The sequence below is a fragment of the Triticum dicoccoides genome, chromosome 7B (genome assembly GCF_002162155.2).
Source record: "Triticum dicoccoides isolate Atlit2015 ecotype Zavitan chromosome 7B, WEW_v2.0, whole genome shotgun sequence".
Lineage (NCBI taxonomy): Eukaryota > Viridiplantae > Streptophyta > Magnoliopsida > Poales > Poaceae > Triticum > Triticum dicoccoides.
This window is the reverse complement of record NC_041393.1, coordinates 306,381,282-306,408,426: the sequence shown is the minus strand read 5'-3', so window position 1 is coordinate 306,408,426 and position 27,145 is coordinate 306,381,282. Positions and strand designations below refer to the sequence as shown.

General features: G+C 44.3%; 1 protein-coding gene and 1 long non-coding RNA gene across 11 annotated transcripts; both read right to left on the bottom strand.

Moving 5' to 3' along the window:
• Nucleotides 1–234: 234 nt before the first annotated feature.
• Nucleotides 235–4,969, bottom strand: LOC119336465. Of its 8 annotated transcripts, none has more exons than XR_005162517.1 (9): nt 4,619–4,969; nt 4,342–4,542; nt 3,528–3,920; nt 3,093–3,240; nt 2,329–2,968; nt 2,004–2,180; nt 1,195–1,911; nt 861–906; nt 235–774 (listed from the first exon to the last, which is right to left on the bottom strand). It is a non-coding gene; the product is annotated as an uncharacterized LOC119336465 (long non-coding RNA). The 8 variants fall into 8 exon arrangements; XR_005162518.1 differs by having other exon boundaries at nt 1,195–1,344; XR_005162523.1 differs by having other exon boundaries at nt 861–930; nt 1,195–2,180.
• An 854-nt stretch (nt 4,970–5,823) lies between these two features.
• On the bottom strand, nt 5,824–24,029 carry LOC119336464 (LRR receptor kinase BAK1-like). 3 transcript variants are annotated; one of them, XM_037608503.1, is made up of 11 exons: nt 23,755–24,026; nt 22,160–22,292; nt 22,012–22,083; nt 21,427–21,570; nt 8,811–8,882; nt 8,634–8,705; nt 8,407–8,519; nt 7,702–7,836; nt 7,279–7,620; nt 6,714–7,108; nt 5,825–6,470 (listed from the first exon to the last, which is right to left on the bottom strand). In XM_037608503.1, the coding sequence occupies exons 1-11, from the start codon at nt 23,828–23,830 to the stop codon at nt 6,156–6,158; spliced, it is 1,869 nt and encodes a 622-aa protein (XP_037464400.1). In that variant the 5' UTR covers nt 23,831–24,026; the 3' UTR covers nt 5,825–6,155. The 3 variants fall into 3 exon arrangements, with proteins under 3 accessions (XP_037464401.1, XP_037464400.1, XP_037464402.1); XM_037608504.1 differs by lacking the exon at nt 8,811–8,882 and having other exon boundaries at nt 5,824–6,470; nt 23,755–24,027; XM_037608505.1 differs by lacking the exon at nt 6,714–7,108 and having other exon boundaries at nt 6,249–6,470; nt 23,755–24,029.
• Nucleotides 24,030–27,145: the final 3,116 nt, after the last annotated feature.

Genomic DNA, 27,145 nt, shown 5'->3' with positions numbered 1-27,145 from the left:
CGGGTGTTTAAGAAGAAAAAGTGTGACCCGATGTAAGTAAAAAAGTTGAAATGGAGAATTGATATGCATATGTGCTAAAGTTTTTATCTTCTACTCGTTGATGAGACCACTAGTAGTAGCTTCCGTTGGAGAGAAAAAAATCAATGTAGTTGCCTCGACCTCTCATGGGGCATATATGTATCTATAATTCTATACTAGTGGTTGGGGCGCGCCCGTGGCGCGCCGCCTGAGAGGTGGTTGTGCGGTGCCAGGTAGGCACACACACACTTTCTGATTTCTTTTCAGCAATTTGTGTAGCACAGCTGCATTCAAACAATGAGAGCCTCTTGAATGTACATGCAACTGATGATATACTGTATGTATCTGATGACATGATACATTCTATGATCCAACTAACGCCCGATGTGGTCAGCTCGTGCTAGAGATAACACCGGCAGCGGTGGGGGTCTTCTGTTGCGTGGTCTTCTCAGCGAGCAGCTTCCCTGCTTCTTCTCCACCAACACCTTGTGTAGGTTGAACAGGGACAAGATGTGGTTGTGCTTCCTCCTAACAATCTCCATCTTCCAGTTCCAAAACTTCTCCTCCATCGCGATCTTCTCGTCAACGGCCTTGGTCGCTGCCGCCACCACCGCTAGCGCGTCGTTCAGAGACCTTGTCAGCGGCCTCGCTGTCCATCTCCTGCAGGACATGCTCCTTCCACTACATTACAAGTCCTTCCTGTTCTTTATGATGGCCATAGGTTGAACCGGCTGCAGCATCTGTAGCCACCCGAGGCTGATCAATGGGTTTTTAAATTAGTTTTAGTTGCAAGAATAATTACGCTGCTGCATAAAAAAAGTACAGATAAGCTCTGTGCTCACCGCAGATGATGTACTCTAGAGGTTCCTAGCCGTGGTCATGAGGATCCTGTGGTTTGAAAAGTGATGTAGACTGATATAAATTAGACGATGAAGTGAAACAGAAGATGCCGAGACATATATGTGGCAACATTGTTGTAGAAGTAAGATGTTGGAACATATATGTGGCACCATTGCTGTCTCTTATTTCAGATGGTGCATATGAAAAGCAATCAATAGAAAATATATAGCTGCATAACTTGGTTGTGACAAAATTATTCCTTAAGCAGTGATGTTGTGTTCATGCAAATAAAAATGAAAACCAAGGAGACCTGTCCAAGAACAAAAGATAACTCACCTTCAAATCATTGTTGAAGCTTAACCTTAATTAGTTCTTGAACTGAACCCTTCTTGCAGATGATCTGCGGTAAGCCCCCAAAAGCATGCTTGATAGCATCCATAGTATCACAATATTCCGGTCGCCAGCATTTCCTGGCTATGCTTTGAACTGTTTTCCAAGCAATCAAATATGAGAGTTCATAATTTGATGTCTGAATGACTGTTATAGAGCTTACCACACTGTTCTTTGTGGAGACAAAATTCATGTTAAAAAATATATATGATTTCAGGACATGGAAAATTCATCAAGCTCCTGAACTAAATGTTGAAAGATACGAATGTAAACCGGTGGCAATTAATCGTGCCAAGGAAGATGCTATGAATATGCACTTTTAACACCTCAGTGGCAGCAACAACTCAGATAAGGTAATATACTTTCTATTCAGTGCATATCTAATACACTCAAAGTTGAAGTTGAAATAACTAAATCAAATGGAAAATGAGGCATGATATTGTTTTATAAAAATAACAAAACAGATTGTTCACATGAAACTCAACGGTGGTGAAAGCCTGGAAAGCCAAGTTCATAAAGCCCAAATCCAATGAGTGAAACAAGAGGAACCGCGGATAATGGGGGACAACATTGCGCCAGAGACCACTGAAACCATGGATGATTTGAATCATCATCGCGATTATGAGAGCGCTTTGTGTCCCCCTCATCGTCCGTAGGAATTTTCTTGACAACAACACAAATTTGTTAGCCTCCGTACAGGAACTCGTACATGATGAGAACTTGAGAAGGCAATTCTGCTGGACAGTAATAAGTACCTCGTGAGGATCTGCCTCATTGCCTCAGCATCCGGCCAAGATGATGGAGATGGTTGGCACAATGAAAGTGTTGGAGCCACCCATCACGACGTGGAGACAAGACCCCAAGAAGGTTTGCAGTAAGGTGTTTATGCCGACGACGAACATGAGCGTCTAGATTACCCGAGCTTTCTCCTCCTGACAGAAATTCAGGGAGTGTCTATCATTTATATGCGCGGAATATTCAGTGCCAGATTAGTAGTACTTTTTCAGAGATATCAAATTCATGTGTCAAGTGAATATAACCAACATTTGGTAGCGGATAAATAAAGAGTTGAGGACTCACATTTCCACCTCCCATTTGAGGAACAAGCATCGTTGGTATGATGATGCTGGTGCCCAACATGACTATGAAATGTTGAAATCCTAGTATCACGGCCTTGGTTCCGCCCAAGATTACAAGCACAAGAGGAACATCAACTTATATGCTATTTGATTAATATGAGTAGTACATACTATCAATTGCATAAAAACATGTGCAGCTGAAGGCCTTTTCATTATAAATAAATTCAAGATCAATGAACCTTCCACACTGGTTAAGCAAAAGAATTTGTTTCCAACAAAAAACTTTCTCTACTGAAAATATGAAGACTGATGTGCATCGACAACAACAAAAATAGGTCAGTAATCAGCACACATGATGCAGTGGGAAAGAAAGCCTGGACATGAAACAACAAGTAGGAGCAAAAACTGAGGACAGTGAAGGACAAGCACGGAATGTAAGAGGGAAACTTTCAAAGAGCAAATCAAGAGGCCCCTGAGGCGGGGTGAAGCAGAGCACGGTACGCCATGGCAGTGAGCTGGTGATGCAGAAAGACACGCTGGGCAGCTGCTCCTTGAGCGGATGCGGCTGCAGCTCGTCGGCCTTGGGCAGCGGGGCGGCTGCCATCTTCCTCCTCCCTTTCCGGCTTCAACCTCCCAAGAAACTATGTACATACCATGTTATACATCAGATATGTTTTCCCCCCAAATTTCCTTACATGGTACATGGAGAAATCTTTTGGAACAACCAAAAGCCGCGAGCAGGGGAATTAAGCAAATAAGACCTACATGTCCCAGGCGCTGCTCCATCATGAGGAGCACAGCTACCTTGGCCGTGTTTCCGGCAACAGTGTCATCAAGTAATAAGCGGACCTCTTCAGGAGAAGACATGTTACATATCATGATTCCATCGCATAAATCTTCAAAAATCTAAAACCTACAAAAAGACCAAAGAGAATTAGTTCGAAGAACACACTGAAATTTGCCTCACCTTACATGCACACAACATTTGTGATCTATCTCTTTTTTTCGGGCGTGTGATCTATCTCCTTGAAAATTAAAATATATGCCTCATCATATTTCCTTCTCTTTAGTACAAACCTTGACCATGATCATGATCACTAATTCAGATTTTGTATACTGCAAGTTCATGCTAGCACCAGGTATTCATTTGTAATATGGATCAAGCAAGAGAGAGAGAGTGAGAGAGGATTGGGAACATACTAACGGAGGATGTGAACAGACGAAAGGGGCAACCTCAATTCCTCGGTCCTCCAGAGCCGCCATCAAAAAGGGGCAGAGATGGTGGGGTCGACCTGCCGTTGCCGTGCGATAGACGAACGGTAGCGACCATGTCGTGGGTGGCCCTCTCTGCAGCCCGCACGTCTATCTCTGCAACCTGTGTTCCTTGTGCCGAGGTGGCCATTGCGGGCGCTCATATATTACAAGAAGATAATTCAACAAACCATCAAAATTAGCAGTATACTGTATCTTAGAGAAGGAAAAAAAGCTCTATGTACTAAATCTGCAGTACATTCACCTGACGAAGAAGATCAGCCGCAGTTAAGGAACTTTGATGAACTATCTACATGTGTTCTCTTCTCCTCAATCTGCAAGCTTCACAAACAAAGAGCGAAGGCAAAGAGATCACGATCATTTCTGAAGAAAAATAATTTCGAAGCAAAAGTGAGCTTGTTCATTGTCTTCACACCATTCAAATGTGTCAACTTGTATTCAACTATAACATCTAAGCATTACTAATTACATAGAGTAGTGGGACTGGTAAAGAAACTTTATTTTTCATTGTCCTCTAATCATAACGAATTGCATAGAGTGGCTGTCATCTTAAAAAATACGATTCTTTGTCATGTAAACATAACAAAGTACACAGTAGCAGCCAGATTGATAAAAACTGGGGCGATGAGATGATGCTTCACGGCTACTGTTTGACAGTTAAATTAACAATAGAACCCATTTATTATTCCAATCAAAGAGGTAAACAACTGTAATCCGATAGAGGATATGGCTAGGTCTGTACCAAAAGGGGCCGGAGGTGCAGCAGATCCTTGCTCGAGCCGGAGGCGGTCAGTACGAACCTACCATACCCCGACAGAGGGAGGGGGGTGGGGGCGCACCTTGTTGATCTCCATGGCGTCCCGAGAGAGGGTGGCAGGGCGTAGGACCGGCGCGAGATCGGCGCCAGGGCAGTGCGAGCTCGTGCACCAGTTGTCCCCTCCGGCTAGCAGAGACGCGGTTAGCACGAAGAAGAACAAAAGAGCAGAGAGCTAGCGGCGAGCAAATCGGTGGCGGCTCACCTTGGCTTGATCTCCTCATCCACGTTTCCCTCCGCTGCCGTTTGCTGCAGCTCACGCTCGTCCGATTGAGCGCCAACGAGGAGGAAGAGACGGAGCGCTAGCGTAGGCTGGAGGCAGTGGAGCTCGGGCCGGGAGAGGAGAGGGCACGAGCACAGGGGAGGGCGGCGGCGACGCTAACCCTAGCTGTGGGAAGAAAAGGAAAAGGTACGCTGGGTTGCGACTTGCGAGGGGAAAAGGCACTGGTTTTTTTCTCTCCACATTCGGTCTAATAAATCTCGGTACAATAAATCAGGACAGGTGGACCACTCTTGGGTACGCCCTTACCGCGACTCTTATTGGGTTTAATCTCCTCATCCACGTTTCCCTCCGCTGCAGTTTGCTGCAGCTCACGCTCGTCCGATTGAGCGCCAACGAGGAGGAAGGGACGGAGCGCTAGCGTAGGCTGGAGGCAGTGGAGCTCGGGCCGGGAGAGGAGAGGGCACGAGCACAGGGAGGGCGGCGGCAACGCTAACCCTAGCTGTGGGAAGAAAAGAAAAGGTACGCTGGGTTGCGACTTGCGAGGGGAAAAGGCACTGGTTTTTTTCTCTCCACATTCGGTCCAATAAATCTCGGTACGGTAAATCAGGACAGGTGGATCACTCTTGGGTACGCCCTTACCGCGACTCTTATTGGGTTTAATGCCACCAGAGTTGATGCCCTAAGGAGCTAAACGAACAAACAAGTTTTCTGAGGGGCTGGTTGGGGGCATTTATAGGAGAATAATACACGACTTGGGGACACGGAGGAATTGATCCCGGGCACCAGTGATCTCGGATGAACAGTAAAATCAGAAAAAATAGTAGAACAATTCAAAAAAATCTGAAATTATTTGTCAAGAAACTTTGATGTTTTTTCTACATGCGTACCAATTTTCGTAATGAAATGACATTTGTGGAGGTCCCGGCAAAAAAAACAAAATCATGCTCAAAAAAACTGTTTTTGGATACATTTTGGAGCATCGATTTTGTCTTTTTTTCCGAGACCTGCATGAATGTCATTTTTTCATGAAATTTTGCACGCATGTGAAAAAGATATCAATGTTTGTTGCCAAAAAAATTCAGATTTTTTTGAACTATTTAAATATTTTTTCGCGTGTACTGTAGCAAAGGGAGCCTGTGAGCTCGAGCTCACAATAGCACTTTCGACGACTTGGTAAGTTCTTCCATCCTCGCATTTGACAAGGTAGTACTGCACGCTAGTTAGATATCACTTGTCATCCTCAAAAAAAAAAGATATCACTTGTCAGTTGTACAATAGACACAGATCCAACCAATCACCACCTGACCCATGACTTGTCAGATCCATTCCTTGCTGCAGCATTTGGTCAGCAGGAGAATATCGGTTCCAACTTCCAAGAGCATCATTACAAGTACATCAAAATATATTGTGGCTGCCGCAACATTTTTTCCATTGGCTGATATGAACAAATGGGGGATCTCACTAGGATCGTTCATGCACATGCTATTTCTTACGAGACCTAATTTAGCAGCAGCCACCATCACCTTGGCCCTGATAGCTCAACTGCATGGAGGTTGTCAGTGGAATCGACGATCCACTCAGAGTTTCGATGAGGACCCAGCTCTACCTCCTGCCGTGAGACTTCAACCTTTTGCCACTCATCCCATCTCTCCGCAAGACCATCACCTTCGAGCATCCTTACCACTTCCAACATCTTCGGGCGCTCCGTGGGGGAGCCCTGTGTGCAAAGGAGCGCAACCTGGATCAGCGATTCCACCTCAACATCGATGTAGTTGGTCTGTAGGTCTGGATCCACCAACATCTCCAGCCTTCTCTCCTTGAGCAATCCTTTCACCTGCACAAGTAAAATCAACAACAACAAAAAAGGATGACAATAAGGCAGCTCCCCTACAACCAAACGGAAGAATGTTTTAGGACTGCCCCTCTACACATACTTAACTTTGTCAATGATGTAACATCAAATAGAAGCCTTGCTAAAGCTCTGTTAATCACTTTTTTTGTTTAGAATAAGTTTGTACATGAAGCATTATGAACCTGGCTAGCTATTTGAACCAAGGAAATCTCACTAGTTAATTACCCAGTCAAGTAGCATGACATCGTCGTCATTGGCAAGGCGAGCAAGATCAAAGGCACGCTGTCCTGTAATAAGCTCTAAAAGCGTAATTCCATAACCGAATACATCAGTTTTCTCTGAGGATTTTCCTGTTGAAAGATATTCTGGTGCAATATGCCCAATTGTTCCACGCACAGCAGTTGTTACATGGGTATCCTTGTAATCCATTAGTTTGGCCAAACCAAAATCCCCCACTACAGCTTCAAAGTCTTCATCTAATAAAATATTTGCAGCTTTCACGTCACGATGGATGATCTTTGGATCACAGTGATCATGTAAATAGGAGAGGCCCCTGGCAGAACCCAATGCAATTCTTCTTCTCGTTTGCCAATCCAGTGGCGGTTCAGCTGGCCCTCGTTCTAAAAATATAAGCCAGTCAAATATATTCTTTTAGAATTATATTCTACTACCTCTGTAAACAAATGGTGACCTAAAACGTCTTATATTTATTTACAGACGGAGTACATTATATTAAGACTTACAACGATCTGAAATATACAAGGAAAAGTGGAGAAACAGGGCAAAGTACCTCTTAGACGTGATGCAACACTTCCATTAGCCATGTATGGATACACAAGCAACCTTTCTGTTGGTGTCATACAGAATCCACGAAGACGCAATAAGTTTCTGTGTACAGCCATACTAATCATCTCAACTTCTGTTTGAAATTGTAGCTCCCCACCAGGTGTCCTCTCCTCCTTCAGTCTCTTGACAGCTACTAGCGTACCATCTGTTAGTCTCCCTTTGTAGACCTTGCCAAATCCACCTCTTCCAAGAATGTTCTTATTGCTGAAGGTATCCGTAGCAACTTGTAATTCTCTTAGTGAAAATCTTTTAAGCTGACCAAGATGGACCTCTGGATCCTCCTCAGCTGTATCACATAAGAAATTTCAGGCTACTGTCATCTTACAAGTAATTTTCCTCATGCTGGCTGCTACTGAATGCTGCTTACCCGGTACATCAAAGAAATGCTCTCGCGGTTTCCTGCGGCTCCAGTATGCAAAACCAATTGCAGGAATAGCAAATAGCAAGGCAGCACCAGCAGCCACTCCACCAGCAATTGCTCCAGTACTGGAGGAACTACTTCCTAAACGAATGAGAACAAAACCATCAATTCCATACCTTGTTAAGTATCTGTGGGCTAAATAAAATCGTGTGTTGCCAAGCAATGTTCCAGAATAGGATGACAACAAATAAGAGAACCAAGCCAGAAAACAGGTCACACAATGGACATGAATTAGCTAACAGAGATGCAATCAGTAGTGGAAGCAGCACTAGGAGGCCACACAGGCAGTGACAGTAGCAGCTACTTGAACATTTTTCCACTGATAGGGGGTGGAGGTGTACCATGAGATCTTGTATCATTGTTAAAAAACCAGAAGTTTTCATGCTGATTTATCATGATGTGCGTTGGTAGCACATGAAGCACCAGATAATCTCCACCATAAAGGTAGGAAACAAGGAAGTCCAGAAAAAGCATTCAATATCGACAACAGTATCGACTCCAGCCTGTAGAACATTTTACTTGTTTCTGGACTACTCTCATAGTCTCATCCCAGCTGGGATGTTACATCAATGAAAGAACATTGCAGCGGTCTTATTGCAATGGAAGGTATACATGAAGTTAATAGCCAATCCGTAATTATGCATAAATCACCTGGTGATTGCTCAGGGGTTGGAGGGTTATATGGAGGAGGTGGGGAGAAGGGAGGAGCGCCGGGGCAAGGTTTAGAAGTCCCAGGACCGCATAAGGCAGGGTTGTTGCCAAAACTGAAATGATAAACAAATGTGAATTGTTGGCATAACTGCAAAATAAACAAGTGTGAATTGAAGCAGCGTCAAGGCAAAGAAAACTGAATTTATCAACTAACATGCTAGCTTTACCTGATAGGGGTGAATAACGAAAATGAACCGGTTGATGGAACTTCTCCTGACAGCTTATTATTTGACAAATCCCTATAATTATTAGAAATATTCAGCTTTTGTTAATTAGACGCTTCCTAGTTTATACCAAAGGTTATGCTGAAGAAAAGGATGTAGCATAAGAAGACAAATACTTACAGAACTTGGAGAGCAGTAATAGCAGTTAAAAATTTAGGAATTGTGCCCGAAAGACTGTTGTTGTTAAGACGCCTATGCTCATATATATAATGAAAATGCACAAATTAGTATCACCTGGAGAGTGCTATAGGGAAAATTAACACAGTGGTTGAGTCTTGACCAAAGTTTCTATTTTAATAACTTAATAACAAGATAGATGCCATAAGAAACGAGAAGAATCCGCTGGAAACCAAATAAAATGAAAACTCTGTTGAGACGTAAGAAGTTTTCAGAAATTATTTAAAAAAATGCTATGTTAGAAAGGTGATGTTCTGTTAACATGTAAAATTTGAAGTTCAAACTCATATTATATGGGAGGTAAGGAAAATATATATACATGAATATTGATGGTGTAGTTTTGTCAGTATTCAATGCTGAAAGTAATTTATTTTCATACCTCCTAAATGAATTTGATTTGAGCTTGAATAAGTTTGAGACATAGTGTTTACATGGTTTTCCCCGATTTCTACCGTAACTTGGTTTCCACTGGATATTTTGTCTTAATAAGAAACATAAAAGGAATGCCAAGTGGCAAACTACTCATTGCCTAGAAAAGAGCAAAGAGCACAAATATAATGTGCACACAAGTTCACAGCAAAGATGATGAGGACATCAATACCATTGTTACACCCACAGCCCCTACGGCTACATATACTGGACCAATTACTAAAGCTCGCGCACGCCAATTAAATTATCAGGTACTTTCGTTTCTTGGTAATGATTCTAATGTTCATGAGAATATGATGCTGCCTAAATTGGATACATTTGTTTTGCTTACAAATGAAGGGCCTAGCTTGGAGAAGGATGAACATTGGAGCAAGAACAAGCATGGAGATGATGCCATGCGCAAGGGGAACAAGAACGGAGTTACAAGTGATGATTTCAGGGCTTTGAAGCCACCATAATGGGTGCATGAAGCCTTGGACGAAATATACAAGATGCCACTTCATAAATTTCGTCCCGAGCCTATTCTAGGTGCTGCGTCACCTTATTATTGGGCCAGGCCCTTGTAATTTCGAAATACATAAGTATAGGCTATTTTTAGAGTCCGTATGTGTGGGGAAACAAGAGATAGGGTTGATTTCGAACCCCTCCACCAAGGGCCACGAAATCCCCCCCCCCCTCTTCCTCCATATATACAGCCCTTAGGGCACCGTTTAGACTTTGGGTTTTGTTTAGACTAAAGTTCGCCATCGCTGCAACTTCACGTACTTCGTTTGTGTTCAACGACCAGACAAAGGCGTCACAGAACCCCATCTTGATCAATAAAGCTTTCATCTTATATTCGCACTATCCAGATTGCAATCTCAGTTTCTTGCTTGTTCTTCGTTTGTTCGCAGGAAACAGACCCTCGTGGTCAGGTTGATCGTGCTCCGGCGTGGTCAATAACCCCTCGGAAGTTGGTTTAGCGATTGCTAAGGCGCGACGTCACGCACGTCCGTAGTCGGATCGTCAAGGTCGACTCCCACAGAAAACGATAGCCACCATCTCATCGAAAGACGGGACACCTTTGCCTCTATCAAGTGGTATCAGATTTCCAGGTTGCTCGGTGAGATTTTACAGTTTTTCGTAGTTTAGATCGAGTTTGTTCTTCATACCTATAGTCCACGAAAAAGCCACACACAAAAATTAGGGTTAGTTCATCATATCTGAACCAGTCTGAGCCATTGCATAATCTTTTCTGTATTTGCGTTGTTGAATTTGCGGTTGCATCGTCGTGTCTAGTTGCTGGTCTTAGAGTCTAGTCTTTTAGAGTTTCGGGTTCTGGTCATAAGTTGTCACGCCGCCGCCGCACCATCATCATCGCCCCTGCCATCTACCACCACCGCTTATCCGCCACCGCTTTGAATCCGTATCCATATACCACCACCGCTGCCATATACCACCACCGCTGCGATATACCACCATATATCCACCACCAATCCGAGTTCTTTTCATATTAGGTTTGTTTTCGAGATCCATCTAGTTTCCGATTCGTGTTTCCTTGCCGGAGTAGGTTTTGAAAAAAAAAGAGTCCGGAAACCACCCTCCGTTTAGGCCCAAAGTTTTCCAAAAACGCACTTATCAAAAAAAATCTGGCTATCCTATTTTTAGGTGTTTCTGAGTATTTTGAGACAGGTGCCATTATAGAAAGTTTTTTTTGAGCCGTTTCCAGATTTTGGTCCGGGCAGTCGAAAAAAAAAAATTGGTCACAAAAATTTCGTGCCTATCCTGTTACCTTGACTTGGGAAGAGTTTTGAGACACTCGCCATTATAATGAATTTTCGCAAAAAAAAAGAGCGCAAAAAAAAGAGCGAAAAAAAATTCAAAGTGTGCTCCTTCCTTGATTACGTGTCGCGTCGTGATTTTGTTAGTGTTCTAGGCTCGCGTCTCTAGCACGGTCTAGCCTAGGACCAGCACAGTACCGTCGTTGAGCGTTTATTCAACTTTGCATCTCTGAATTGATTATTGCTGACCTTTTTGCTATCATATTATAAGCCTTCCCAGCTCCACATACATCTACGTCGTGCGTTTGACTCTCCCTGGTAATCGCTCTATCCAAGCTTTGAGAGTTTTGACTACAACGGTTGCCAATCACCGCCTGCTGCTAGGTAAGAACTGGTAAGAATTTGAGTTTTGCTTGACGGATTTGTGACACCCACCACCACCACTTGTTCGTACTCTGTAGGATCATATTCTTGTGTGTTTCTATTGCTGCTAACCATGCCAGGATCACAAGCCGACGAGATTGACTGGGAGAGCTTAACGAACAAGGAGCTTCATGATAAGTTTCAGCAAATGATGACTGAACAGGTGCAAGATGTGCTGAACAATTTTGAAGAGGCCATGGAGAAGATCACTGGCTTTGAGAAGACGTTCGAAACAAAGCTCGATAACAGATTTAATGAACTGCTTGCGCGTCTTCCACCACTGGCTGCACCTGCTGCACCTCTGCAACAACAACAACAACTACTACCTCCACGTCGCGAAACAGCCCTTCGCCGAGCAAGCCGTGTACTTCTTCATCCTGGCCAAACTGTTGGTGCTGCTGTTGATACTTCTGTGGCTCCTGCTGCTGATGCGGAGGATGATTATGCGGGAGATTACGAGGATGAAGTTGATCAAAATCAGAACTACGTGCAACCACCAGCACCACAACCACCAGGTCGTCCACATGCAAATAATCACAAAGGTAGGGCCCTCCCTCAGGTACGAGATGTCCATATTCCTAAACTGAAATTGAATATTCCACCATTTGATGATAGATATGTTCCTGATATATATCTTACTTGGGAGTTAGAAACTGAACAACGATTTACATGTTTACAATATCCCGAGGAGAGACGGGTTGCTGTTGCTGTTTGTGCTTTCACTAGTTTTGCATGTGTATGGTGGTCTGAACATTGTAGATTATATCCTATTCCAACTACTTGGGCTGCTTTGAAAACTGCTATGCGTACGCGTTGGGTTCCACCATATTATCAACGTGAATTGCTTCAAAAATTGCAGCGCTTAAGACAAGGGAAAAATTCTGTAGAAGAATATTATCAGGAATTACAAACTGGCATGATTAGATGTGGTATTGTTGAGGAGAATGAAGCTATGCTTGCACGTTTTACGGGTGGACTAAATAGAGAGATTCAGACCATTCTAGAGTATAAGGAGTATACTAATATCACTCGTTTATTCCATCTTGCTTGTAAAGCTGAACGTGAAGTGCAGGATCGACAAGCATTGGCGCGAACTAACTTTTCTGCAGGCCGACCTTCATCATGGACACCGCGTGCATCTTCTCCTTCAACTGCACTCCATCAGGTGCCATCTCCAGCCGTGATACCAGAAAACAGGCACAACCACCATTATCTGACAAGAGCGCACCTGCCGGGCCTGCACAGAGTTCTTCTTCCATAGCATCAACAGGGCACACAAGTGATATTATTTGTCGTCGTTGTAAGGGAAGAGGTCATTATGCGAGAGAATGCAAATCTCAGCGTGTGATGATTGCTACCGAGGATGGTGGGTATGAGTCCGCTAGTGACTATGATGAGGAGACTTTGGCTCTTATTACACGTGAAGAACATGGTGGAGATGATTCTGATCATGAGACGCAATACATGGCTCCTGAAGACGCTGACAGGTATGAATGTTTAGTTGCTCAACGTGTTTTGAGTGTGCAGGTCACACAAGCTGAGCAAAATCAGAGGCACAATTTGTTCCATACCAAGGGAGTTGTGAAGGAACGTTCTGTGCGCGTAGACGGAGGGAGCTGCAACAACTTGGCTAGCATGGAGATGGTGGAGAAGCTTTCTCTCACCACAAGACCACATCCACATCCTTACTACATCCAATGGTTCAACAACAGCGGCAAGGTTAAGGTAACACGTACTGTTCGTGTGAATTTTAGTATCTCTACATATGCTGATTATGTTGATTGTGATGTGGTACCTATGCAAGCATGTTCCTTATTACTTGGTAGACCATGGCAATTTGATAAAAATTCTGTACAACATGGTAGAAACAATCAGTATACTCTTGTTCATAAGGATAAAAATATTACTTTGCTTCCTATGACTCCTGATTCCATTTTGAAAGATGATATTAATAGAGCTACTAAAGCAAAACAGGAAAAAAATAAGAGTGAAAATCAGATTGTGGCAAAATAATTTGAGCAACAAATGAAGCCTAATAATAAACCATCTAGTGTTATTTCTGAAATTAAATTGAAAAGTGCATGTTTATTTGCCACCAAATCTGATATTGATGAGCTAGATTTCAGCAAATCTGTTTGCTATGCTTTTGTGTGCAAAGAGGCATTATTTTCATTCGAGGACGTGCCTTCCTCTTTGCCTCCTGCTGTCACTAACATTTTGCAGGAGTTGGCTGACGTCTTTCCACAAGACGTGCCACCAGGATTACCGCCTATTCGAGGGATTGAACATCAGATTGACTTAATTCCCGGTGCTTCACTGCCAAACCGTGCGCCATACCGTATCAATCCAGAGGAGACGAAGGAGATTATGCGTCAAGTACAAGAGCTTCTCGACAAAGGTTATATACGCGAATCCCTTAGTCCTTGTGTTGTTCCTATTATTCTAGTGCCGAAAAAGGATGGTACATCACGTATGTGTGTTGATTGTAGAGGCATTAATAATATTACTATTCGTTATCGTCATCCTATTCCTAGGCTAGATGATATGCTTGATGAATTGAGTGGCTCTACAATATTCTCCAAAGTTGATTTGCGTAGTGGATACCATCAAATTCGTATGAAATTGGGAGATGAATAAAAAACAGCATTTAAAACTAAGTTTGGATTATATGAGTGGTTAGTCTTGCCTTTTGGGTTAACTAATGCACCTAGTACTTTCATGAGATTAATGAACGAAGTTTTACGTGCTTTCATTAGACGATTTGTGGTAGTTTACTTTGATGACATATTGATTTATAGCAGATCTTTGGAAGAACTTTTGGACCATTTACGTCCTGTTTTTATTGCTCTACGTGATGCACGTTTGTTTGGTAACCTTGGGAAGTGCACCTTTTGCACCGACCGAGTATCTTTTCTTGGCTATGTTGTTACTTCACAGGGAATTGAAGTTGATAAAGCCAAGATTGAAGCTATTGAGAGTTGGCCGCAGCCCAAAACGGTCACACAAGTGAGGAGTTTTCTTGGCCTCGCTGGATTCTATAGGCGTTTTGTGAGAGATTTCAACACCATTGCTGCACCTCTCAATGAGCTTACAAAGAAAGATGTGCCTTTTCTTTGGGGTACCGCACAGGAAGAAGCCTTCACGGTATTGAAAGATAAGTTGACACATGCTCCTTTACTCCAACTTCCTGATTTTAATAAGACTTTTGAGCTTGAATGTGATGCTAGTGGAATTGGATTATGAGGTGTGTTATTACAAGATGGCAAACCTGTTGCATACTTTTCTGAAAAATTGAGTGGGCCTAGTCTGAATTATTCTACTTATGATAAAGAATTATATGCTCTTGTTCGGACTTTAGAAACATGGCAACATTATTTATGGCCCAAAAATTTGTTATACATTCTGATCATGAATCTTTGAAACATATTAAAAGTCAAGCTAAACTGAATCGTAGACATGCTAAATAGGTTGAATTCATTGAGACTTTCCCTTATGTCATTAAACACAAGAAGGGAAAAAAAATGTTATTGTTGATGCATTGTCTCGTCGCTATACTATGCTTTCACAACTTGACTTCAAAATATTTGGTTTGGAGACCATCAAAGATCAATATGTGCATGATGCTGATTTTAAAGATGTAATGCAGAATTGTAAAGAAGGAAGAATGTGGAACAAGTTTGTCGTTAATGATGGATTTGTGTTTCGTGCTAACAAGCTATGCATTCCAGCTAGCTCCGTTCGTCTTTTGTTGTTGCAGGAGGCGCATGGAGGAGGATTAATGGGACACTTTGGCGTGAAGAAGACGGAGGACGTACTTGCTACACATTTCTTTTGGCCAAAGATGAGACAGGATGTTGAGCGTTTTATTGCTCCCTGCACTACATGTCAAAAAGCTAAGTCACGACTCAGTCCTCATGGTTTATATATGCCTTTGCCTGTACCTAGTGTTTCTTGGGAGGATATATCTATGGACTTTGTTTTAGGTTTACCTCAAACAAAGAAGGGGAGGGATAGCATATTTGTTGTCGTGGATAGATTCTCGAATATGGCACACTTTATACCATGTCATAAAAGCGATGATGCTGTTAATGTTGTTGATTTGTTCTTTCGTGAAATTATTCGCTTGCATGGTGTGCCAAATACTATTGTTTCAGATCGTGATACTAAATTTCTTAGCCACTTTTGGAGATGTTTATGGGCTAAGTTGGGGACTAAACTGCTTTTTAGTACTATTTGTCACCCCCAAACTGATGGACAAACTGAAGTAGTCAATAGAACTGTCTACTATGCTTAGAGCTATTTTGAAGAATAATAAGAAAATGTGGGAGGAATGCTTGCCTCATATTGAATTTGCTTATAATCGTTCATTGCATTCTACTACTAAGATGTGCCCTTTTGAAGTTGTGTATGGTTTCCTACCTCGTGCACCTATTGATTTGTTGCCTCTTCCATCTTCGAAGAAGGTTAATTTTGATGCTAAACAACGTGCTGAATTGATTTTAAAAATGCATGAGTTAACTAAGGAAAACATTGAGCGTATGAATGCTAAATATAAACTTGCTGGAGATAAGGGTAGAAAACATGTTGTGTTTGCACCTGGAGATCTTGTTTGGTTACATTTGCGTAAGGATATATTTCCTTATTTGCGCAAATCAAAGCTAATGCCACGTGTTGATGGTCCCTTTAAGGTGCTAGAGAAAATAAATGATAATGCATATAAACTTGAGCTGCCTGCAGATTTTGGGGTTAGTCCCACTTTTAACATTGCAGATTTGAAGCCTTATTTGGGTGAGGAAGATGAGCTTCCGTCGAGGACGACTTCATTTTAAGAAGGAGAGGATGATGAGGACATCAATACCATTGTTACACCCACGGCCCTACTGTTACATATACTGGACCAATTACTAGAGCTCGTGCACGCCAATTAAATTATCAGGTACTTTCATTTCTTGGTAATGATTCTAATGTTCATGAAAATATGATGCTGCCTAAATTGGATACATTTGTTTTGCTTACAAATAAAGGGCCTAGCTTGGAGAAGGATGAACATTGGAGCAAGAACAAGCATGGAGATGATGCCATGCGCAAGGGGAACAAGAACGGAGTTACAAGTGATGATTTCAGGGCTTTGAAGCCACCATAATGGGTTCTAGGCATAGCCGGTCCCAAGCCCGGGTAAAGGAGGAGGGTTGTGATAGGCTTGGCGAGCCAACGTAAAAAATAGCCAGTCCCATAGGTATGAAACCCATTTGAGCGAGAATAGTACTAGGATGGGTGACCTCCTAGGAAGTCCTCGTGAAAGGGTTTCATATCTAAGGGTTGTGATAGGCTTGGCGAGCCAACGTAAAAACTAGCCAGTCTTTTGGGTATGAAACCCATTTGGGCGAGAGTAGTACTAGGATGGGTGACCTCCTGGGAAGTCCTCGTGAAAGGGTTTCATATCTAGCCTACCCCAACTTGTTTGGGATAAAAGGCTTCGTAAGTAAAGTAGAAGCCACCATAATGGGTGCATGAAGCCTTGGACGAAATATACAAGATGCCACTTCATAAATTTCGTCCCGAGCCTATTCTAGGTGTTGCGTCACCTTATTATTGGGCCAGGCCCTTGTAATTTCGAAATACATAAGTATAGGCTATTTTTAGAGTCCGTATGTGTGGGGAAACAAGAGATAGGGTTGATTTCGAACCCCTCCACCAAGGGCCACGAAATCCCCCCCCCCCTCTTCCTCCATATATACAGCCCTTAGGGCACCGTTTAGACTTTGGGTTTTGTTTAGATTAAAGTTCGCCATCGCTGCAACTTCACGTACTTCGTTTGTGTTCAACAACCAGACAAAGGCGTCACAGAACTCCATCTTGATCAATAAAGCTTTCATCTTATATTCGCAATATCCAGATTGCAATCTCAGTTTCTTGCTTGTTCTTCGTTTGTTCGCAGGAAACAAATCCTCGTGGTCAGGTTGATCGTGCTCCGGCGTGGTCAATAACCCCTCGGAAGTTGGTTTAGCGATTGCTAAGGCGCGACGTCACGCACGTTCGTAGTCGGATCGTCAAGGTCGACTCCCACAGAAAACGATAGCCACCATCTCATCGAAAGACGAGACACCTTTGCCTCTATCAAAAGACCAAATCAGGCAAACATAAATCAAATTTAAAAAAAATCCTACACGGGGTACACACAGTACATTTTCCCCCGTTTTTCATCCTTTTAGTTGTTGGTGTTTTAACTCCGCCTATGTTGTCTCAACATAGCCGGTCCCAAGCCCGGGTAAAGGAGGAGGGTTGTGATAGGCTTGGCGAGCCAACGTAAAAACTCAACCACTCTTATGGAGATGAAACCCAAAAGATTTTCGTTGGGGCGTAACCCTCTCAGCGACGCGCCACATCGGAACCCGGGTGTGGTGGAAAATGGGCAAGGGCCGGGCCGTCACCCCCCAAGTGGCGCGCCGTATCTTGATCCGGATACGGTGGCAAGTGAGCGAGGATCGGGTCGTCGCATCCTTAGTGGCGCGCTACATCGGCGCCCGGATGTAGTGGAAAATGAGCAAGGGTCTTCGCTTTTGACTCGACGAGTGCGAAGGGTAAGGAAGCTAGCCGAGCCTAGGAGGATTCGCTTAGGTAGCTGGAACGTAGGGTCTCTGACAGGGAAGCTTCAGGAGCTAGTTGATGCAGCAGTGAGGAGAGGTGTTGATATCCTTTGCGTCCAAGAAACCAAATGAAGAGGACAGAAGGCGAAGGAGGTGGAGGATACCGGCTTCAAGCTGTGGTACACGGGGACGGCTGCAAACAGAAATGGCGTAGGCATCTTGATCAACAAGAGCCTCAAGTATGGAGTGGTAGACGTCAGGAGACGTGGGGACCGGATTATCCTGGTCAAGCTGGTAGCTGAGGACTTGGTTCTCAATGTTATCAGCGCATATGCCCCGCAAGTAGGCCACAATGAGAACACCAAGAGGGAGTTCTGGGAAGGCTTGGAAGACATGGTTAGGAGTGTACCGATTGGTGAGAAGCTCTTCATAGGAGGAGACCTCAATGGCCACGTGGGTACATCTAACACAGGTTTTGTAGGGGCGCATGGGGGCTTTGGCTATGGCATCAGGAATCAAGAAGGAGAAGATGTCTTAAGCTTTGCTCTAGCCTACAACATGATTGTAGCTAACACCCTCTTTAGAAAGAGAGAATCACATCTGGTGACTTTTAGTAGTGGCCAACACTCTAGCCAGATTGATTTCATCCTCTCGAGAAGAGAAGATAAGCGTGCGTGCCTAGACTGTAAGGTGATACCTGGGGAGAGTGTTGTACCCCAACATAAGCTGGTGGTTGCTGACTTCCGCTTTCGGATTCGTGTCCAGCGGGATAAGCGTGCCAAGGTCGCTAGAACGAAGTGGTGGAAGCTCAAGGGGGATGTAGCTCAGGTGTTCAAGGAGAGGGTATTTAAGGAGGGCCCTTGGGAGGAAGGAGGGGATGCGGACAATGTGTGGATGAAGATGGCGACTTGCATTCGTAAGGTGGCCTCGGAGGAGTTTGGAGTGTCCAGGGGAAGGAGAAGCGAAGATAAGGATACCTGGTGGTGGAATGATGATGTCCAGAAGGCGCTTAAAGAGAAGAAAGATTGCTTCAGACGCCTATACCTGGATAGGAGTGCAGACAACATAGAGAAGTACAAGATGGCGAAGAAGGCCGCAAAGCGAGCTGTTGGTGAAGCAAGGGGTCGGGCATATGAGGACCTCTACCAACGGTTAGGCACGAAGGAAGGTGAAAGGGACATCTATAAGATGGCTAAGATCCGGGAGAGGAAGACGAGGGATATTGGCCAAGTCAAATGCATCAAGGACGGAGCAGGCCAACTCTTGGTGAAGGACGAAGAGATTAAGCATAGATGGCGGGAGTACTTCGACAAGCTGTTCAATGGGGAGAATGAGAGTTCTACCATTGAACTGAATGACTCCTTTGATGAGACCAGCATGCGTTTTGTGCGGCGCATCCAGGAGTCTGAGGTGAAGGAGGCTTTAAAAAGGATGAAAGGAGGCAAGGCGATGGGCCCTGATTGTATCCCCATTGAGGTGTGGAAAGGTCTCCGGGACATAGCGATAGTATGGCTAACCAAGCTTTTCAACCTCATTTTTCGGGCAAACAAGATGCCAGAAGAATGGAGACGGAGTATATTAGTACCAATCTTCAAGAACAAGGGGGATGTTCAGAGTTGTACTAATTACCGTGGAATTAAGCTGATGAGCCATACAATGAAGCTATGGGAGAGAGTCATTGAGCACCGCTTAAGAAGAATGACAAGCGTGACCAAAAATCAGTTTGGTTTCATGCCTGGGAGGTCGACCATGGAAGCCATTTTCTTGGTACGACAACTTATGGAGAGATATAGGGAGCATAAGAAGGACTTGCATATGGTGTTCATTGACTTGGAGAAGGCCTATGATAAGATACCGCGGAATGTCATGTGGTGGGCCTTGGAGAAACACAAAGTCCCAGCAAAGTACATTACCCTCATCAAGGACATGTACAATAATGTTGTGACAAGTGTTCGAACAAGTGATGTCGACACCGATGACTTCCCGATTAAGATAGGACTGCATCAGGGGTCAGCTTTGAGCCCTTATCTTTTTGCATTGGTGATGGATGAGGTCACAAGGGGTATACAAGGAGATATCCCATGGTGTATGCTCTTTGCGGATGATGTGGTGCTAGTTGACGATAGTCGGACGGGGGTAAATAGGAAGCTAGAGTTATGGAGACAAACCTTGGAATCGAAAGGGTTTAGGCTTAGTAGAACTAAAACCGAGTACATGATGTGCGGTTTCAGTACTACTAGCTGTGAGGAGGAGGAGGTTAGCCTTGATGGCCAGGTGGTACCTCGGAAGGACACCTTTCGGTATTTGGGGTCAATGTTGCAGGAGGATGGGGGTATTGATGAAGATGTGAACCATCGAATCAAAGCCGGATGGATGAAGTGGCGCCAAGCTTCTGGCATTCTCTGTGACAAAAGAGTGCCACAAAAGCTAAAAGGCAAGTTCTACAGGACGGCGGTTCGACCCGCAATGTTGTATGGCGCGGAGTGTTGGCCGACTAAAAGGCGACATGTTCAACAGTTAGGTGTGGCGGAGATGCGTATGTTGAGATGGATGTGTGGCCACACGAGGAAGGATCGAGTCCGGAATGATGATATACGAGATAGAGTTGGGGTAGCACCAATTGAGGAGAAGCTTGTCCAACATCGTTTGAGATGGTTTGGGCATATTCAGCGCAGGCCTCTAGAAGCTCAGTGCATAACGGACGGCTAAAGCGTGCGGAGAATGTCAAGAGAGGGCGGGGTCGACCGATTTTGACATGGGAGGAGTCCGTTAAGAGAGACCTGAAGGATTGGAGTATCGACAAAGAGCTAGCTATGGACAGGGGTGCGTGGAAGCTTGCTATCCATGTGCCAGAGCCATGAGTTGGTTGCGAGATCTTATGGGTTTCACCTCTAGCCTACCCCAACTTGTTTGGGACTAAAGGCTTTGTTGTTGTTGTTGTTGTTGTTGTTAGTTGTTGGTGTTTTACACTTGCAATGGTAACACGTAAGTTGTTGCTTCAAAGGGTTGAATCAAACTGCATGGCTACACTAAATAATTCTAAACACGAGGTTTATGCTGCCATAATTGTAACTCTACCCAGGCAAATAGAAAGCATCTCATTTTGGCCCAGTAGAGCTAAGTACCTCGTGTATGTGAGTCTAGCACGTGTGCATTTTTCAGAATGATCAGATTACCTAAAATATTGAGCAGCTAAAATGTATTTAAACAAGTGATCTCACAAAATGCTAATAGCCATCTTGGCACGAACATGGTTAAAATATCAAGCAAATGACTATGTATGTGAGTCTAGCATGACAGCAAAAATATCCCTACTATAACATCGTGTTATCTATAATGAGGCAAATGAAGGGATCATACAGGAATCGTAGCTTCAATAGGTTCCCCAATGAATCGGGTATTGGACCAGTGAAGTTGTTTAAGTACAAATCCAAACTGATCAAGTTTGTGAGATTTCCAAGTTCGCTAGGTATTGTTCCACTGATGTTATTACTGTAAAGCTCCCTGCAGCACAAAATTAAAACTGTTACTAAGTTGTATAAAAATAATTATGGGCCAAGACCCAAAAGTAGGTGATCACTGGCACATTACAATAATTAGATTGACGGCACCAGCCTTATATGTAACACCCTTGCATGTACTAATCTAAGTTACTATCATCATGATCAATAGTCCAACTTTACTATTTCTTTTCCCATTATCTAGTACAATGTGGTAGAGTAAGTAGACATTGTGATGATCTAACCCTACTTACATTCCAACAACAATTCACTATGTGGTGAAGGAAATGAACATTTCAAATAGAATATCTGTTTTAATGCATCCATATATGTTATATTTTCGCCTGGGTTGGAAGATCAGAACGCTGACAAACTCTTCCACCATTTGCAGGTATCAGCAAGTATGGCATGTATGCAGGCACTTGGCAAAAAGAGGATAGCTTACAGGTATTGCAAGTTTTTTAGCTGACCAAGCTGTGGCACCAAAGTACCAAATAATGCAGCATTTCCAAGATCGCTGAAAAATGCACATAAACTTCAGTATGAAATACAGTACAGGTGTATCTGCATAGTGGAGAAAAAGGTGGACCTACACTCTGATAACGCTGTTGTCATTGTTGCAAGTAACATGAAACCAAGTGCACGGATTGACCAGAGTTGGATCCCAACTTTGTAGCACATTATTGGGATCATTTAAGTTCGTTCTTAGGCTATGCAATGCATCACCTGTAAATAATAGTGAGAAATGAATAATGCCTACATAAAATTTAACTGACAAATAATCAGTACTGTACATCCTACAAAAAATGAGATAATCATGTCATCCCAAGAGGAGCAACATGACCCCAGTTACAGCATGCATTAGCACAATTAGCACCTAATATTCCTTGTGTAGATTGAATATATGATTTTTAATGGGGGCCAATCACCAGGTTATATCATACACAAATAAACAGAACAAAAAGGCCAGCTTGCATTCCCTTCGTGCTCATCTTGAATCTGACAGCTCTACCATCATAAATCTGCTGTGTTGTAGATTTTTCATTACATTGACCTTTGGTATTTAGTAATGTTATATTGTGTGGGAAAAAACTAGCATAATATGTTTTATACCAAAGAGCACTTAAACAGCGCATGAGAGATACATACTCCCTCCGTCCCATAATATAAGAGCGTTTTTGACACTACACTATTGTCAAAAACGCACTTATATTATGGGACGGAGGGAGTAAGTATCAACAGATGGCATAAGTAACGAAAGCTGCAGTGCCAACTTGGTGGCTGTTGAGGTTTCTAGTGCAATGTCGAACAAGCAATCACCATCAGGCTTCAGGTGATTTAGCCTTCCGGTTCAGACTTGGGACTTGAAAGACGCCCTCTAGCTTATAGAAAGAGCCACATACAGTATCAAAACGTTCAACAACAAAACTGGTTAGGTGAAAAAACAGAATTTGGTACAAGAGAATTGCCCAATGACCATCAACTTTGACCGATTGAAACCCAGAAGAGCAACATCATTTTGAACTGGGAACGTAAAAGCACCCTGAGGCAACAACAAAAGTGCACAGTGGGATATCCTAATCAACCCCAGAGTACACCAATCAGGCTCAAGCAAACCGCAGGCGACGAACAATTCTCAGGAGTAAGCAAACCAACTGGAAGTGTATCAACGCGGGCACAAGTAAGCAAACCACGAGTTTAAATCTAACAAGAAGACGCTTCAAAAAACAAACAAATAAAAATCTAACAAGAAAACCACATCGTAGAAACGTCCTAATCAACCCTAACAACCACGACCACGACTGGACTAACGTTGGCAAGGCAGATAGATGGGCACATAAGCGATCATATTCATGGTCATGGGGCAACATACGCAGAGCAAAGTAACGCAAGCATATTATTAGTAGCCCTCTGAAGCAAAACGCAAAGCAGAGATCCCAGCCCCAAGCATTGTCGGGTTTTGCGACGCAGTATAAATATAAAATCATGTCAAAACCACAGCAAACGAGCGACGATGATCCGCTCCGATTTCCCGTCAAAATCGCCCCAAATTGATTGTGTGCCCTGGATTGAAGCAGCAGATTTAAATTTGCTCGACCAAGAGAGCCAGAAATGGGCATGAAAACGCCTCGCAAAACCCCAGCCTCGAGAACCTCCAACGGAAGCAAACCAGCAAAGCAAAGCAGACCTTCCGTGTTTGCAAGCACGCGCGCGGCCTGGTGAAGCAGCAGCAGCGCCCAGATCGCCCACGGCGGCGCCCCCATTGCCGCCGCCGCGCATTCCACTCCCCGCAGAAGCCAAGCCCTTTTGCGACAGAGGCGAAGATTCGGGGCGCAGCTTTTTGGGCCCCCTCCCGTCCGCTTCGATCTCCTCGGACCGAAGCCCCGAACCGAACCCCTCTGCTCTGCTCTGCTCTTTTCGGCGACTTTTTGCGTGCGTGTGTGTCCACTGTGGAGATGGAGATCAGGGAGATTAGATGATTTACCCCACTTTACAAGGGATTAGATGACTTGTCTTAAGGTTGTCGCAATGACCAGTGGCCCCGACCCCACCCGGCAGCCTCTCGGGGGGCAAATTATCTAAGTGGAAGTAAAGTGGGGCAAAAGATCCAATTTTCCGTGGAGATCTCTAAGCTAACACACTCCAAAGCGGCATGAAACCAAGTTTTACATAACGATTTGCAGCAGGCTTTCCTAGCTAGGATATGCCCTACCTTGTTTGCGGAATGATGCGTCCATATCATCCTTGAGTCTTGAAACTGGGCTAGTAGTTTTTTAAGGTCAGCTCCATCGCACGACCCCAAACGGACGTCCGGTTTGGCCGGATTTTATCCCTTTGGGACGCCAATGGGTTCGACGTGTCCGGCCTTGTCCGTTGGGTCGTGCGTGCGCCCACCACGCGGCCGCACCCCAAATCACGTCCGCGTTGGACATGATTAAAAAAATAGAAAAACGTAAATAAAATGACTAAATAAATAAATAAGCGTAGTTTAATAAACATAAACTTAGTTAGGGGGTCACGGCCATAAAATGGCACAGTTTAGCAGTTCATACAGTGCCATAATTAACATTAAAAAAACGCCGTCGCACGCTCCAGCCGCGCCCGTCGATGCCATGGCCCTCGTCGTCTTCATCAGTGGACGTCGGGGTCGTCGTCATCGTTGACGAGGTCGACGTAGGTCGGCTGTGACGCCCCCGATTCAATCATACACTAATCATACACGTAAATCTGTACGATCAAGATCAGGGACTCACGGGAAGATATCACAACACAACTCTAGACACAAATAAAATAATACAAACTTTATATTACAAGCCAGGGGCCTCGAGGGCTCAAATACAAAAAGCTCGATAGACAATAGCCAGCGGAAGCAACAATATCTGAGTACAGACATAAGTTAAACAAGGATGCCTTAAGAAGGCTAGCACAAAAGCAACACGATCGAAGAGGCAAGGCCTCCTGCCTGGGACCTCCTAACTCCTCCTGGTCTTCGGCGGCCTCCATGTAGTAGTATATGTCGGCGGTGGCATCTGGCTCCAAGGATCCACCATCTGGTTGCATCAAACGGAAAGAAGAAGGAAGGGGGAAAAGGGGGAGCAAAGCAACCGTGAGTACTCATCCAAAGTACTCGCAAGCATCAGATCTATACTAAGTATGCATTTGTATCAAATGGAAGGGTTGTATCTGTAGACTGAACTGTAGAATGCCAGAATAGAGGGGGAAAGCCTAGCCTATCGAAGACTAGCATCTTCACGCGGCTCCGAGCATCTTGCAGCATGTAGAAGAGTAAAGAATAGCAGTTTATAATTAACAAACATGTTGTAACATTAATGCCCAGAGATCCCTCCTCGACTCCCTGCGAGAAAGCAATCCCGGAGCCACATATCCATCACATATCAAGTATCCATTTCTAGTTGTATAAGATCAGGATACAAGTCTGAACGTCCATTACCATGGACACGGTATTCGAATATATGTCTTCCCTGCAAGGGTGCACCACGTTACCCAACACGCTCGATCACTCTGGCCGGACATACCTTTCTGGGGTCAATGCCCGCCCTCGGAAGATCAACACGTCGCAGCCCTACCTAGGCTCAGCAGAGAGGTCCCCGCCGGTCTACATCCTAAGCACTCTGGGGTCTTGGGCCCATCGCCCACAGCACTCTGGGCCGTTGTGTGCAGGGTGGATACCAGCACCGCCTCGGATGGCCAGCACGATCCGACCGTGCCACAATGCTGAACTGGACGTCTGACAAAGCTTCGGCTGATACTGCGACGTCGAGGCCCATAACTATTCTCGCGTGGTGGTTAGTGCATAAAGGCCAAAGGCCAACTCAGAACAAATACCCAAACCTGTTAGTGCATTATTAAAAGGAGTGACGGCTGTCGGGACAAGTCCGGAGCTATCACCCCTTCCTGGGTGATACCGCAAAACAGCCAGCCGCCACTGTCACATCGCACGGGTGCTCTCCGGGCCCGCCCGGCTTTCACAATAGTCTCAAGTGAAGTCAAGGTAACTGTGTGTCCAGACATCAAGGGGAAAACCCGAGGAATCACCCCCGGTGGATTCCACTCAATGTAATCATCAAGGTGAACATAAGAGGGACCACCCTCGAGGTTCACACTTGAGGTGTTGAACGACAGAGCCGTATCGGGAATGGTGAAAGAGGAAATCACCCTCGATGATCATGATCGAATAGCTACACTACAGAATTATCATCAGGAGTGCGTTATGAGGGATCACCCTCGGCACTCGATAGTATCTCTGCAGAGTCGAGCAACTAAAGGGGCGTGATGTGATGTGAGGTGTCGGGCTCTGGTCATCGATCACGCTGATCGAGTCATCGGTGATGAAGCAGGGGCAACAAGGACAAGGTGGGGGTCGTTGATGGATCACTAACCAACCTATACTAAGCAGTTTAGGATAAGCAGGTAGGTAACAATAAGTAGGTACAAAAGCAGGCTATGCATCAGAATAGGAGCAAACAATAACAGTAGCAAAAATCTAATGCAAGCATGAGAGTATAGAATGGGTGATATCGGGATGATCAAAGGGGGGGGGCTTGCCTGGAAGCTCCGCTGAAACGGAAGAAGGGTCGTCGTCGACGTAGTCGATCACAGGGGCATCAGCAGTGGTCTCGGGGTCTACCGAAGGGAAGAGGGGGAAGAAACGGTAAATACACGCAAACATATGCACAACATGATTATAAGCGGGGCTAGAGGTGTTCTAACGCAGTGCTAGGCGTTATTGGCGAAGGGGGAATCATTCGGGAAAGTATCCTGGTTCCGGACGTCTGTGAGACAGATGAACCGGAGGAGAAAGTTTACAGGTTCGCTATGCTAGAGACGAGTGGCAGACGAACAGACCGCGTATCCGGATTCGTCTCGAAATTCTGAGCAACTTTCATGTAGAAAACTTTTTCATCCAAGCTACGGTTTAATTTCTACGATTTTTCAAAAATTTAAACAATATTTTGGATTTAATTCGAATTAAAATAGCAAAACTGCTAAGTGCACCCGGTGTAGTGCACCCAGAGTACACCCAGGGGCTGACCAATGGGTCCAGGGGGTCCCAGTTG